A 16,312-nucleotide genomic window follows, 5' to 3' on the forward strand; every position below is an offset into this window, starting at 1 on the left:
TTTCTCTCCGGATGAAGGCAACGACCTAGTTACATCCGAGAACGTCCTGGAGAGGAGCCCTAATTATATTGGCGGCTGGCCCTAACCGACTAAAGTAATCCGATCTTTGTTACAGTGTGAATAGACGATCGTAAGTGGCATAAGTAGTATAAGATAGATTACCCAAATAAAATTCTTCGATGAGTTATATTTTCTCTTTCAGGTGTAGGTTATTGATTTCGTAAGAAACATTGTACGAATAAGAATTCTAAATGGAGATGTTATGATTATTATTATTTTCTTTTCTTTTAATACATTTAAATTCTCAACTTTTCAAGTGCACGGGAACAAGAAAAGAAGTTATTTTGCGATGTTTTCTGGAAAGGTAAATGAATTATATAGAAAATTTAATAAATGATTTCCAGTATTCTGTACATTCTTTTGATGAGATAAGAATTCATATATTAATATAACCGTAGAAAAAGGAAAAAAATATCTTTCTGTAGGAGTTACATTAACTACCTTACGAGAAATTGAAATCCCTTCAACTTCGTCGACAGCTTTCGATTTTAACAACTGTTATATTCCGAGAAAATATCTTCATTTCCCCTCCTATAGACACGCCCTCAGGCGCCATCATATGCGCATTGCCTTTCCTTTCTCGCTTTTCCACCGGTTCTTTGCCTCTAATATTGCTTTTCCATTCGTAACTTCTTATCGTCGTCGACAGATGGCGACAAAATAATTTTATACTTTTAAGAAAAGCCGCAAAAGCATAAAATATTGTTTCTTTTTTGTTTTTTTTTTTTTCAGGCGAGCCGTGAACTTTGAATTATATATTAAAGATTAATATTGGCTATCGATCGATATTCTGGCTTTTCAGATTTATTATCAAATTTCGATATTTAATAAACTTAACTCTCCATCTCGTTAGTTCTGTTATTACCGAAAGACATTTCTATTGGAAAAATAATCGTTGTCTACGTCATTTCCATCGAATTTCATTTTCTACACGGAGTCGATCCCGCAGCCTTAGTAGTTTTCTGGTCTGCGATTGGTCCATTTCGTAAATGACGCCGACGTCAAAGTCGGCATAATGTTTAACTGGAAAGGCACTCCGACGTCTTCCAACGCTCTTTCCAGCATTTGAGTATGACATTTGATTCTATTTACAATAATATATACGTTTGATATAGTTCCTGTCGAGTCGTTAATATATTTATCAATGATTTCATTAGAAAAATAGAAGTTTATAGGCAATAAAATAATGCACCGGACACAATATGTCAAAGTAAGATTTTATACTATAAAATCTTCGGTAAATATATTTGCAATTTATAAAATTTCTAAATTAAAATGTTCTCGAGTATTTTAATTATAAAAATATTTTTTAATTTTATCTAAATTCTATTTAAACTTAATTTACAAGTAAAATTTGGGATTTTGTACATAATTAAATGTGAAAGTTCCGCTGCCAGAATGGATTTGCCAGGTTCCAGAACAAAGTCGACGGCCGTATTTTTTGTTCATTTTTAGCCCGTTATAAAAGAAACTTTGTTTGTACAGAGAAATATGTCCGGAGAGAGTCTAAATGACCGAAAAGCTGAGGCGGAGAGGAGGACGAACGAGTCTTCCTCCCCTCCAGTTAGCGTTTGGTTGACGATATTACGGAAGAGGAGATCTCTCTCGGTCAGTAATTGTTTGTCTGCTTTTTCAATTTTCAGCCCAATCGATACTCTGCGACCGCGTCTACTCCACAAATTACTTCTCGGATACGTTCCTCCGCTCTAAATAAACAAACACTCCTGGACCGACCGCTATTTCATTGGGTCGGGTGGGTCTTTTTCCCTTTGCTCCACAGAAGACAAACCGTTTCCGGTGGATAGGAGAGGAAACCTTGTCCAGAAAAAGTGGGCTAGAATACCAGTGAATCGATAGAAAAAAACCGGTAGGGGAGAGGAAGACAAAATAGATGGTTCCCTACCTGAAAGAGTCTACACGAGCGCTATCTTTTACAGTCACTTAAAAACTAACCTAACGCTTAAATTAAACGCCTATTATATACACCACTATCCCATCTCGACGGTAAACGTTTTAGCGTTTGAGCTTTGAAATCTGCTCAATAGATTTACCATTGAGGGATTTCAAAGAAAGTAACTTATAAAGAATCGAGATGTCGGTTGCCATTAAATAGAAAACGATTACTAACCATCGATAAGTTGATCCTAAATGCATTTCTTTTCGATTCTAAAAAATACATATTTCGGATTATCTTTAGAGTTATGAATCGATTTACATTCTCAAGTTATAAGTTGGAAGAGAGACGACCTCCATTTTTCAATCGTTTACGTAATATAATAGAACATTTCGTCCATTGTTTCCTTTTAATCATCGTTGACGCGGAGGATCGTATTCGTTCAAAATGAACAGGAATACCACGTTTAAGTAATTATTTGTATCTCCCATCATTTCTATGAGAATTTACCATTTAATTTTCAGGCAATACGAGACTATTACTCACAACAATGATATATATATATAACTTATTATTCTTCATTAGTTTTCTTACTGACACAATTATTTATGGTAGTATTCATCCTATTACTCGAAAAAGAATGCGAGATAAACTATAACTTTAGTCTATTATATTCGTTTTAGAAGAAAATTCGTTTTAAATTAAAAATATTTCTAAACTCTTGATTTAATTAATTTTGCATTCTTTATTTTCTTTAATTTAAATTTCGACATAAGCATATTTTAATGAGAAAATTTTTAAAACGAATAATCTTATTCTTTATCTTATCCTTCGTGTCAAAAACTGAAATAAATAGAAATCTATTTAATTTGTTTACATAAGAATCTGTTAATACATATATTTGAAGAATGAATTTGTTTATGTACAGTACATACAGAAGATATAAATTAGAACTTATATGTTAGGGAAAAAATTCCTCTTTCAGAAAATCAATTGGAAAAAATAAATTTTAACAATTGTAACTTAAAGCCGGAGTTTTGTTGGGGGGATCGATTCTTGTTTCTAACAAATTTCATCGAATTCTCCGACAACGATTGTATCCTATAGTCGAAATGACTACCTGCCGATATATTTCTTCCTTCGTGTATTCGTAAATCTGCTTTATTCGTTTTTTATCTAAATCTGTTCTGCATTCAATCGACGACAAACACCATCTCGCCGCTCTCATTATTCTGCAATAACTTCTCATTTTCGCAGCGTGGCCAATTTTTCGCCCACTTACAAATACAGTAGTGTCGAGAAACAATATTCAGAGAACGGACAAGTAAAAATAACGCAGTAATTCGCATTCTTCGTTATAAAACGTACGGGCAAATACGAGTTAGATAACTAAAAAATCCCGGTATTATATATATTGATACCAAAATCTTTATGAATTATAATAATTTTTGAAAGAGATTTTTGTTATTATTATTTAGTGCAATCGCTCTTACGATTAATGCTTGTTACGTATAGTATTTTGTATATGAATATCAGACTAAATAACATACTCGTAACGGGTAAAATGACCGTTTTTCCTTATTTTATATTGTACTTTTTAAGCAATATTTTGTTAGATTTATAAATGATACCAATAAGGACTACCGCTATATTCGTATTTTAAACGGAACATATATTTATGGTGATATCGATAAGTTTTGATGGCATATTTTGTACAAGATAAAGAGAATATAATGCGAATGCATTATCTTTAGACTAAATAAACGTAGAAAATGTTTGATGAGTCAGAAAAGTAGTTCCTTATGAAAAATATGAGTGAAATTATATATATATAATACTTAAATCTGATTAGTAATTAATGAAGAATAGTTAAAGCTATGGTTTAAGAATGCTAGGCTTAAATAGGCCTACATTTTTCGTTGGATTCTTATCTCTTTTTTCCTTCAAAATATACAGATATTATCGAATTTATATATTATAAATTACTCTATCTCCTATATAACATTCCATATAAGTTATATATTATACTTGTTATCTTACATAAATGTAATAACTTTACAATAATCAAAAATAAACTATTGTATGTTAGGCCTATCAAAATTTGTAATTTTATTTATTTATCCCCTCTATATGACATAAAATGATTTAAAATTAGGCCTATTCGATTTATTTTTCATTAAAATTTATGTAGCAAGATTTATGCATAGATAATTATAATGCGAATCATATTAATGTGATTAATATAATTAACGTACAGATTAATAACTGATAACATGCACAGATTGATAGAGATGAAAATTGTTTAAATTATAAACAGCAACGGAAAATTCAAATACGAATTCGATTAATTACAATTTTCGTATATTTTTATCGCTTACTCCGATTTATTTATTATACGCGTTGACTTCTTATAATAAATAAATAAACGAAATGAATTCCATAACCAATTTCTCCTTGTTTGTACTATTAAAAACTATTTTAAATCTTTTTCAACTGCTGCAATTTCATAAACTATTCGATTTGTATTCGTGTTAAACACATTAAATTAAGATATTCTTTAAGATTTACGTGTAAAATAGTGGGACGAAGAAGTAAGATTTACATTAGAATAAATTTTGAATTAATTTAATGTTTTATTTCTTCGAATTTTACCAGTATTAAATTATATTTGGAAGTTTCATTGAATATTCATCTCGTCTACTTATCCGTGTTCTTTCAAGCCTGTATTGATTGAATGGTTGTTTTTCTTATATATATAAATCTAATAAAAATCAGAATATAATTATTTAAGTCTTTACTGAATATTGTAGCAAAATCAATGAAAATAACCGAATATATTGCATCTATAAAAAAGAACAATGAAAGTAAAGACTTTCTATAGATAAACGAAAGTTAAATTATTTTTTCATTATCAGAAGAGTTTCGTGAAATTAATTTTATTCTTTGCTTCTCGTCGAAACATTCTTCGTTAAATTTATGTAACAACTGTGCTTAAATGCACTTTCGACTGACTGTTTTTCTTCGATCAAATGGAGGAGGCGCCTTACTCTATACGATAGGCAAATTTATAGAATATTATACACGTATTTGAGGAAAAAAAAACACCCCGACCTGTGACTTTTTAGGCACTTTTCCGCCACAATTGTGATGAATGATCGAATTTGTAACTGCCTATTATATTAAAAACTCGATTATATCAATATTAATGAGGATTATTTCTTGGATATATCTTAATGTTTCGATAATACAGTACTATTGTAATACTTTTTGCTATATCTTTCAAGTAGAGATCTCTTTCCTCGGTAGTCTTTTGGAGGAAAAGAAAAGTGATGTTCGCGTGTGTAACGGAATGAAGGCCGGTGGTTCGCATCGAATTATATAAATTATATGCAAGCTTCTTGATAAGGTTGCCTAAATACGTAAAGTTTAATTTTATATTTATCTCGGTATAGTTTACCTTAAAGATTTAATCACTGTGGATTCTGTTTAACGGGTCTTAAGAATTTTCAATATCTTCCTTGCGCTCGACGTCGTTCGACACGCTCTAATTACCTCTTGTAATACCTCATTTTTTATTGTGTTCGAAGGCCCACGGGCTCGATTATCCGGGCAATGAGGGAAAGTGAGCTAGAAGGCGCGTGTTTATCGTGGAAGCGCCTAGACGAGAGGCGGAGGGGCGGTCGCCGATTTAATAATTCGTCGATTAAGTCGTCGTTAATTGGAATCCGCCGGCGCAATGGGCGCAAAAATGTCATAAGGTCGAGCAGCAGGTGTCGTTATCTGGCTCGGGAAGGGGCGAGCGTCACTTCCAATTAGTTTCTCATCAGCAACGTCCTTATGAGATTCCGCACTAACAGCGGCTGGTATTTAATAAATCCTCGTGTCACACGGACAAATTACGGCAAGCACGCCGTAATTGAACTAACACCCATTCTGTCGCTGCAGCTCGGATGGAGAAATTGAGCTCATTAGAAATCCAGTGCATTGAGGGCCACGTGCGTATCTGCCTAATCTGCCGATGACGAGGGAGGAGAACTACTAATGGTCAAGCGCTAATCACATTAGCTACGCTTTTTCTTTCAACCCTTCTCTTATCTAATCGCCTTTGTCACCGACCCGACACTTGGTCCACGCCAATGCCAATTAACCCCCAATTAATCCGGGCGGACCCCTCTATATCTCTTTGGCATTAAATCGATAGCGGGCCGGCCAAGTCGACGGCGGAAGGAGCGGGCCGAAGGGAGGAGAGTCGGAGGAAAGAAGAGAATCGATTTTAATTGGTGGAAGACGGAGGAGGAGCCGGAATCGGCGGGTAATGCGATAAAACAACAGGGCCGGTCTCTTCGCCGGGGACGGGCGCGTGCGTGGCCGGTGTTGCCCCAGCAGCCCATTAATTCGACTCGACTTGTTAGCGGTGGACATCGATCCCCGCGTTGCATACTTCGCCTCATTTGCCAACTATTTCTGGTATTTTTCATTTCGACGCAATCACGCGGCCCGGCGAAATCCGATCGCTGCCACTCCAATTGAAAAGTTACCGGAACCGCAATCGTCGCTGTTTATGAGTTTCGCAATAAACGCTCTCCTCAATTTGAAGATGTAAAAGAGCTGGCGCTGCCCGGAAACACCTCCACCATCCAATAACGGTACCTTTAAGTGAATTTTTATTAGATTGGCTTCATTTCGGGCCGGATACGGCCGGGCCCGAAGCAGCGCTCGACTAGGCGACCGAGACGTCGGCCCCTCAATAGCTTTTGCACCACTCGCTCGAATGGCGGGAAAGGCAAACAGCCGGCTCGGGCCTCTCAAAAGATCTTTTATGCGTCTGTTTGTTCGTCCGCCGGTAGAATCCCCCCTCCGTGCACCGGGAATCCCGCTCACATCCGCCGGGTCGACTACCAATGACCGGCCTCGACTCTACTCGGCCGGCGCAGACTCGGTGTAACGAGCTTTGCCATTGGTCCTTTCGACGTCCGTCGGCCGCGCCTTCCGTCGGTCTTATAAAGGAAACGGCGACCAGGAAGGGCGGCACTCTCCTTCCGGCCCGACACCAGCGATCCGGCCCATGGACGTCGGGCACGATTGTAAGTAGTGTTTGTAAGCCGGTCCTATCTCGAAGATGCCCTCCGGTTACTAAACCGCAGTTTATTTTTGTTAGGCGAACAGAAGGCCAGCCGCATCCTCCGGCCGCACTCCACTCCTGCCACTTTGATGTGGTAAGTCTTCCCTTCTTCGTCCCACCCACTGCCCGCGCCCTCTAATTGTCTGCCAACTTTTCAGGTTGGAAGAGAATTACGAAGTAGCCGAAGGCGTGTGTATCCCTCGCAGCGCTTTATACATGCATTACGTGGATTTCTGTGCCAAGAATGGCATGCAGCCCGTTAACGCCGCCAGTTTCGGAAAGGTGAGTTCTTACCTGTACTTTTCCTTTTAACTTGCTAAAAAACTAACAAGAATTGCTATCAGATCATCAGGCAACAATTCCCTCAATTGACCACTAGACGTTTGGGAACGCGGGGACAATCAAGGTAAGTTTTTATGTTTGCAAACAATTCCTCTCATCGTTCACTTACTTTACCATTTGTTCTAGATATCATTACTATGGCATCGCTGTCCGAGAATCATCTCTATACTTTCAGCTTTCTTACTCCAAAAAGGGCACTGGCAGGTAGGCCTTATCATAAGTTTTCGCTCTATCTTGCACGGTGAGTGATGTGGATCCCAATTTATCATCGTGGGCTTCCGGGACGTTTCCGCACCCATATTTCCTCTTGCATCTACATATTCCAGTGCAGATCCGTGTTCTTCGTCCTCGTCCTCCTCCTTTGCCAATATCGCGTTCTGGCAAGACTAGGCGTTGCCCGGCTGCGCTTAATCGAAGCGTGCCTCCGAGTCCAAGCTATTTATGGTTAGGGAAGCTTGCAATAACGATCCTTCCTCTATCGAACGCATCCTCTGCATTTTAATATTAGAATTTTTCCTTCCTTCGATTTTGTGCCAGATTAATTTTGTATCGCTTACCGGCAATTACGGACAGAGAATGCATGACTCCTCGCCTCTTTGGCATTTTCTCTTAATATTTACCTTGCAGACGTTTAAAATCGAATCGAAACCCATTCCCATTTTTATAGTTTATTATAATTGTAATAATTGCGCCAACGTATAAATTAACCATTTCTCGACCCTTCAAAGCCGGTGATTCTTTTCGGTTCTTTGAAAATATTAAAAAAAAAATACAGAATTGAAGACTAGAAAAAACACAGAGTCTTTTACTCCTCCATTGACTTCTTATATTTTTGCAGCAATCACGACATTCAGAGAGAAGTCAACAAACAGGTTGGTATTTTACAAACTCTCCTGTAAATAGGTCTTACCGGCCGAGTGAGTGTGTGCTACACTTCTCTTTCCAACAGATTCCTCTGTACTCTCCGAGATCGCGCCTAGGCACCGTCCTTCCAGATTTTCCCACTGTTAAAGAACTGAACCTTCCTTCTTCTATCGATGTAGAAAAGGTAAGACGGATAAATGATGTTAAACAATCATTCCTGCTTTTTAATATCATCGACGTTTGACATTTAGATCACCACCTTCTTAATGATGTACCGAACACATTGTCAGAGGTTGCTGGACACTATCATTCGCGGAAGTTTTAACGAGGTAACTTCTGTCCCCGACTTCGCCACCTCAGAACGAAGTCGTGGATAGTATAAAATAAAATAACATATACTGTATCTCTCTTATCGTCCTTTCTACTTTAATTAACGAATAGATTATCATCGGTAGACTTACATATCGATACATTTCAGGTGCAGAACTTTCTACTACACTTTTGGCAGGGAATTCCTTCTCATCTTTCGCCTCTGTTTGAGACTAATGTCTTAGTTAACTTGATTGGAGTATGCGATTCCATCTTGTATAAGGCCATTTCTAGTGTGTTACTGCCTACTGTTTTACAAACTCTTCCAGACAGGTTAGTTCTTTTCTGGTTTCAATCGAATTACACAATTTCATGCCTTGGTAAATAACTTAACTAGTAAATCCAATGGTTATATGCCTTGATTTTTAATTTAATAGGTGAAACAATACTTTTAAAAATGATTATTTTAACTTATAGCCTAAGATTTTATCTATTAGTCTAATATTGAAAGCTCGATTTTGGAGAAATTTACCTCATTTTAACGAATGTTTCGTTGCAGTTTAACTAAACTCATCCGTAGATTCGTCCAGGAACTAGACGGTTGGCTCAAAATGGCTTTAAATAACCTTCCGGAGGGTCTTAAAACCATTAAATTGGAAAGTGAGTCGCTGATTCGGCCTTTTTCTTAATTAAACAAGAATAAAGACAATTTTTTTTTATTATTTTCTAGTGGCCAAACGTTTCGCTCAAGTATTGCGTAGACAAATGTCCCTAAATCATTTGACCCAAGCTTCCCGAATGGTGGTCCACAACGGTGACGTCATCTCTCAGATGTTACACGATTGGAGACAAATCGACATCGATGCTATTTGTCGGGAAACTCTATACAGCATGGAACAGGACCAAAATGGACTCACTTGTCAGCTAATTAAGAAATGTATAAAGTCAAAAAATATTTCGCTAAATAAGAATTTTTAAAATTTTAATTTGGAAACTGAAAATCTCTTTTCAGTTTCCAAAGAGTTCGAATCCTTGTTGGAGGAGGAAGGCTCGATGGAAGCCTACGTAGAATGGTTGGAGGCTTTGGTTAATAAATGTATTCTATTGGTAAGACAGATTTGTTTATGTCGAGGCAAATTTTTGATGTAGACGTGACGGTTTATACATTTTCAGCCGAGTAGTAACGCCAGCATTTCCGTGCGACGTCTGGCAAGTCAATTTCTATTGACATGGTCAGCTTTCGGAACTCGGGTAATCAGAGACATGACATTACACAGCGCAGCTAGTTTCGGTAGGTTTTTTTTTCACAATTTATTCAATAGATTTCGTAAAAATAGCGTTTTATTCGAGATTTTTTCCGTAGGTTCTTTCCATCTTTTGCGTTTGATGTTTGACGATTACGTGCTGTTTCTAGTGGAGACTATACACATAGAAGAACAAGTGAAGGAGTTTTTAAGGAATATTGCCAACGATATGCCTCCACAAATACCGGATACTTATTTGGCAGGTAATTTTTATATTGGCAATTATGATAAGTTTCAATTTCAATTTTGAATATCTAATATAATAATAATTCGTTTTCCAGTTATTTCGATCCCTTTAGCATTAGACTTATTATAATAAATTCTTTCTGAGAAACAATTATATAGACGTTTTAGAGTAATTATTAATATGTTTCTAATCTTTGAAAATCTTTCTCTAATAACTTTCGGGTACGGCACATTACGAATATATTCTTTTACGCGGATTCTTAATTGTTCTTTTTGGTGGAAAAGGGAGTCAATGTATAGGTGAAAACAATAAGAAACAATGTTTCTGTTCAAATTAAAAGAAAATTAATCTATTAATTGTTGATAATAGCGTTATTTTGACCGGGAAAATGAAGGATTTTAAAATAAAAATACAGTTAAATTCTACTTTACAGGTAAATTTAATTAGAACACTTGACGAAGCATTAACTAGAGAATTTTATATTGCACATTAGCAATCCGATTTAGCTTAATCAGTTATAATTAGGATGATTTTATTTCGGCAAATGAGTTAATGAATCCTTGTCAATATTTATGTTTACGGAAAGAAAAGGTTCTGAAATATCGAATAGATGCCTTGTAGTTACAGTAAAGGATAATTGATAGATTGTTAAAAGAGGAAAAGGCAGATCAAACGGATCGATATTTATCACTTCCGGCTATTATTTTCAACAATAACTAATTCAAGAGGGTAACACAGAGGTTGGATAAGGAAGTCCGGTGTGTCCGATATCGGAGATAATTGGGAAAGCGAAAACAGATTACGATCTATATCTAACGGCGGGGAGTCCTTCTAATCAATCCCACCTTTTCTGACTCGGGCTTAAGCTAGCAAAATTGGGGATCAAAGTTTTAGGTGTCACGCGTCCTGCATTCACTCGTTTTCCAAAATAACCGTTAAAATGTCGACGAAATGGAAGATTTCTATTTGGAATACCCGAGTGGCGTGGGCAAATCTCCCGATCTTTCCACCGCTGTGCATTTGAATTCAAAGGATCTATCCGAACTAATTTGTTCCCCGACCTCTCGAAACTCCCATTACATGATTATACTACGTAAAACTCGTACAATTAATAAATTTGGTTTCTAATTTTTACAAATATTACCATACTATAAAATACCATAAAATCATATTCTGAAATTCTCATTTACGAAGTGAAATAAGTTGAGAAAGAAAATCTTATTTTTATCAATTTAAAATTTAAATTGTTTGCAAAATAATTTACTTTTTTACTGAAATTAAAGTTTCATATGTTTAAAATTATAAAAGGAATGACCTTATTTTAAAAGTAAGCGGTCATTTATTAAAACAATTCACCTTTAGTAAGTAGCGTACAGGTAAAATTCAAAACAAATCAAACAGTAATTCATTAATTTCAAAAGATATAAAAATTCTATCCGTATTTCAGTTATTTTACACTTAAACAATGCTTTTGAAATTTGAATCAGACTAAAAATAAAATTTTCAGGAGCAGAATATTCTCAAATTCCTTTTGGTTTAGACACGTCATACAATACTAGGGAACAGTACAGCAACATTTCGACTATTTCCAATCAAGAAATACCTATGACATCGGGAACATCTCGAAGACGTAAGCATCCTTCATAATTTCTAAATTAATCAATCTTACAAACGATTATACTTAAAATCGTATATCCGTAGCTATGTCGACGGAGGATCAGATGACAAATAATTATTGGATTTCCGGAGAATATTGCCAAAAGTAATTGTTTTTTTAAAACTACAGGTAATTATAAAATAACTTTTCGATTTCTACAAATAGTTCGATTGTTCAGTTACTCTCAAGGAGAAGACACACGCAATTCTTGGACACAGTCGGTCTGCTCCAGGGAAGAGAGTGCATCTCATCAGGTGAGTAAGAATAATTGATTATATATATAACATTTCCTTAACCTAAACTGTATATGTCTTATTTATAGCAATATCTAGTGGGTAGTCACGAAGCGTCTTCGCCTAACGAAGCTCTTAGTCAGAGAAACGAAGCTTGTCGAAGTGGATCCGCCGACAACGGGTAAGGAATTCCGAAATTCCTAAAGAACACGCATTTCTGATCGACTTTAATATCTTTCCACTCGTAGGTATCATTATTATAACTTGCCCCAGCAACAAGAGGAGAGTAGCGCTTTCCATCCGGACAACGGAGTCCCTTATTATAATGCTTACAACCTGCAAGGACAATACCGACAAAGAAATGCGGATGTCTCGCGACATCACGTGCAGAACAGAAGCGACGTGGTAGTTTACTGCGATGGTTAAAGTGAGTTCGAGTGCTCGACCCCGCCGCGTTGATGGACAGTTTGATTATGTGTCTCGTTATTGTTCTGTAATGCTTATTAGATCCAATAAACGGATTCCTCGTTGTGCCTGTCCTAACGTTGTTATTCGGTGTCTCTGTTTCCCCAAGTGCCGATAATCTGTCATCGTAAAACCGTTCTTCGCAATTACTGTACCCCGTAACATACATTATACACTAATAAGAAATTTATTTAAACGGCACTCGATACGGTTTAATACGACATTTAACGCATATTAGCATTTCACTCGATTAAGCCACTCGCTATATTCATCGGAAATGTGATTGTATTATACAGTAATAATAATAATAATAATACAATTACATTTCTTCCTAAACCTTTACGGTAATTAATTTCAAATTCTTTTTTAATAAAAAAAATAATATGAAATATTACAAAATAATGTTTACACATTTTATATAAATGAAAAGAAAACTTCCCTTTAAAGGAGAAAAACGCATTGTTTTTTACGTTTAAAAATTATTATTTAAATTAATTAACGGTAAATTTTAATATATTACATCTTATTTTTATTCAAGAATGTTAGAGTTTTATAAAAATTGAATGAATATATACATTTATTAATTGTACTAAACAGAGCATCGCTTCCATTGTTTTTCATTGCAAATTTTTCTTATAACGCGAAAAAAGTTGTGGCAAAAATTGAGATTAGAAAATGAAAATAAAAACACTAATCTTTCCGAATTTTATTTAACGTAAAAATTCTTTCCGCTCAAATAGATTTTCCAAGCAAACAAAAAGTAGCATACGTGCATACTAAGTTTATATTTAGAGCGATTATCAGGAGTCGTTCCAAAACATACAACAATTAAAGAATGAGATAATTTGAAGAAAACACCGCCTACGATATAAAGTTTTTAGAAATTTTACGTCATAAAATACGTTTGATTTCATAGGAACGGCTAAGAAATTTTTCTCGTTGAATTCTCACAGATATCATTTAAACGATTACACATAGAAAAATCGAATGTCTCGATTCTGGAGATAGACAAAAAATATAGGTAATCGTTCACAATTTTAATACAGATAATAGACAATAAACGATTATGTAAATGCATTGCCATACTAAATCAGTACGTCTAAAAAACATTCGACCATCGATAAGGAAAAGTGTTTTCGATTTCAAGAATTATTATTATTATTATAAAATAATATCGGAGTGTTGTTACGGAGTTAAAACCGTTTTCTGGATGGGTAAAACTATCTATTAACTCATTACTTCGACTGAATCTTATCGATCGGTTTTATACTACGTTCTACTACTAAAACGATACTCCTGCCATCTGGTTTCGTTAACCGAAACTATTTTTGTGGTTAAAAAATTACTTTATGAACCTATAGGGACAGAGGGGGTTGATTTTTCCAAAATTTTATACAAATAAAACACAAGTACGAATATTTAATTTGCCAATTTTGATAATCTCTTAATCTTATTGCTTTTCTGGGTTTTTCTTCTCGATTTGTCCGAATTTGGAAGGACATTTACCCTTCTGCTCCTCCGACTCGTACGTCCATCGTTCTCTGTATATTTAATTCATTTTTAATTCATTAAAAATAATAATAATAATAAGTTGCTTAAAATGTATTTAACTATAAAAATGAGACATTTTAGGCTATTTTATAATTAATTTTATTCTCGGACGAGAGAAAAAGGTGCGACGAATTAGTTAATTAGCATTCGTAACTTAAAAGAATTTTATAAATAAATTTTTATCTTATAATTTCGTCATCGTTTCTATTTATTTCTATGTTTATTTTTAATGTAATATATTCATGAAATTATTACGGATATCAGCTTACGTTTCCGAGATATTGATCAGTAAACTGAAAGCTTTTGATTAAGGAATACGAAGGATATAGAGTACATTTTATTTCTCCTTTGTCTCGTGTATTTTAATGTTTTTTAAGTTAATTTATATAATTTTATATTATATATAACTGCTTTTCTTTGTTGATTGGGAATTCATTTTATGGTACACGTCTTTCTTTAAATTTTTATTTCCTTTTATACATTTTGTATCTTGCTTCAGTTTTATATTAAATTTATAATAATAATAGATAAATAAATAAAAAAATTACTGTTTAAATTGCTTTTTGAGGTTAATGATATTGACTTTAGAACAGTTATTGCATTAGTTTAATTTTAGTTTAACTTATTAATAGATATAGTACTACAGCCAACATCGGGCTTATTCAATTAATAAGCGGCAAGATTTATCACAAAACAATCTTACAAATAGTAACATTAAAAAGATTTCTATTTTTATCTTTTATGTGAAATATAATGACCAAATGAAATTTAATAACGTGAGGAAATTTTGACATAACTCCTTTCCTGTCGGCCTCAAACAGCCTATCGTTCAGTAATTAATGTCTTCATTTATTTATGCTTGTATCTGTGACAATAAAATGGTGCTCTGTTTCTGGTTTAAAACCTTAAGTTATATCCTTCCAAATATACGATATATTATGTAATAATAACGCAATATAAAATGTTATACTTCGATAACAGCGTGCGATGATAACTAGTCAATTGCTAGAAATACTTCTCTACCATTGTTTATTTCTTCAAGATTTAAATCTATTATTATTTTTATATTTTATAAATATAGACCTTATCATTGCTATTTTTATACGTGTATTAAAACATATTACTTCTATTTATTGCTCAAAGCGTTGTATAAATTTATTTTATGTATTACTTTTTTAACATATTAAGATCTATTTATTAATATTAAAATGTTATTAATATGAAAATTTATAGAATAAATATTAAGAGTATTATCGTTTAACATTTGAATTTTCATACTAAACATAGAGTATATCAAATTGAAATCGGTCGGCATGGCTAGGAATAAAATAAGACACTGGTGTAAACTGTGTAACACTAATGTACTGTACTTTAATAATAGCAGGAATACTTTAAATTAAAAAACATGATGCTCCAAAAGAAATTATCAATGAAAAATTATGAAGAACGAAAATGGTTCCGAATGCAGATTCGTCGCGGTGATTACTAAACAGCTATTCGAACGACAATAACATAAAATAATGATAAAGTAAAAGCTATTTCTGTCAAAACACTATTCGGCAACTTTTGTATTGTGACTGATTAAAGTTCTGTAAAAACATTATTAATTAATACATCAAAAAACAATATTTTAACGAATATAGACAGTTGGAAATCATTGATATCCCATTATAAAGTACAAATTTCAAAAAATATATTTTCTGCTGTATTAATTACTGTGCAAGATTATCTATCGGATTAAAAACTTAAACAATCTTCTAAAAATATACAATTTATATGATTTATAACTACTTCACTGCTGAATTGCACATTAGTTTTGATACGATTAAATTATATATAAAATAAGTGAAAATTTGTAATATTTTTCAATAAAAATAACTCGAATAAACATTTTTTAGTTTAATATTTTACCGATTTTTTAGTAAAGCGGTAATTTTATTAAAACTTTTTAAAAATTTATTTTTCAATTTTTGGATAACTTTTTAAAGTAAATTCAATATAGGCCATTCATTTAAGTGATAACATTTTTGAGTAACTGATCCATAAACCCCCTCTATCTCTTCCTAATCCCTTAAGTTCTGTACTCAATAGTGTCAATGAATCACACCCTCACAGAGTATATACGGACGGTTCAAGAAGTTCAACGGGAGTGGGTGCCGCCTTCATCTATTTTACAAGAACACGTGAGCCATATCACAAAAAATTTAAACTAGATAACAGATGTAATAATTACCAAGCAGAGTTGGTTGCAATCCACCAGGCAATAAAGTGGATCAATACAAACAAGAAGAATCTACAAATACTAGTATGCACGGATAGTGAAT

At 34.1% G+C, this 16,312-nt stretch overlaps 1 protein-coding gene across 1 annotated transcript; it reads left to right on the forward strand.

Moving 5' to 3' along the window:
* The first annotated feature begins 6,216 nt into the window (after window positions 1-6,216).
* On the forward strand, window positions 6,217-12,515 carry LOC136985884 (regulatory factor X 4-like). The gene is made up of 19 exons (XM_067283260.1): window positions 6,217-7,038; window positions 7,113-7,170; window positions 7,235-7,358; window positions 7,421-7,482; window positions 7,545-7,622; window positions 8,257-8,290; window positions 8,368-8,466; window positions 8,534-8,611; window positions 8,761-8,924; window positions 9,151-9,251; window positions 9,322-9,528; window positions 9,604-9,698; window positions 9,765-9,882; window positions 9,955-10,098; window positions 11,590-11,712; window positions 11,784-11,844; window positions 11,918-11,993; window positions 12,062-12,153; window positions 12,221-12,515. Exons 1-19 carry the CDS (start codon window positions 7,020-7,022, stop codon window positions 12,396-12,398), a joined length of 1,911 nt encoding a protein of 636 aa, XP_067139361.1. The 5' UTR covers window positions 6,217-7,019; the 3' UTR covers window positions 12,399-12,515.
* Window positions 12,516-16,312: the final 3,797 nt, after the last annotated feature.

The sequence above is a fragment of the Centruroides vittatus genome, unplaced genomic scaffold, assembly GCF_030686945.1.
Source record: "Centruroides vittatus isolate TY-2023 unplaced genomic scaffold, ASM3068694v2 contig_980, whole genome shotgun sequence".
Taxonomy (NCBI): domain Eukaryota; kingdom Metazoa; phylum Arthropoda; class Arachnida; order Scorpiones; family Buthidae; genus Centruroides; species Centruroides vittatus.

Excerpts from the sequence above, each read along its gene's own strand:
- LOC136985884 (XM_067283260.1), top strand. Across the intron at positions 7,623-8,256 it reads TCCAAAAAGGGCACTGGCAG|CAATCACGACATTCAGAGAG; the intron begins GTAGGCCTTATC and ends ATATTTTTGCAG. Across the intron at positions 10,099-11,589 it reads ACCGGATACTTATTTGGCAG|GAGCAGAATATTCTCAAATT; the intron begins GTAATTTTTATA and ends TAAAATTTTCAG.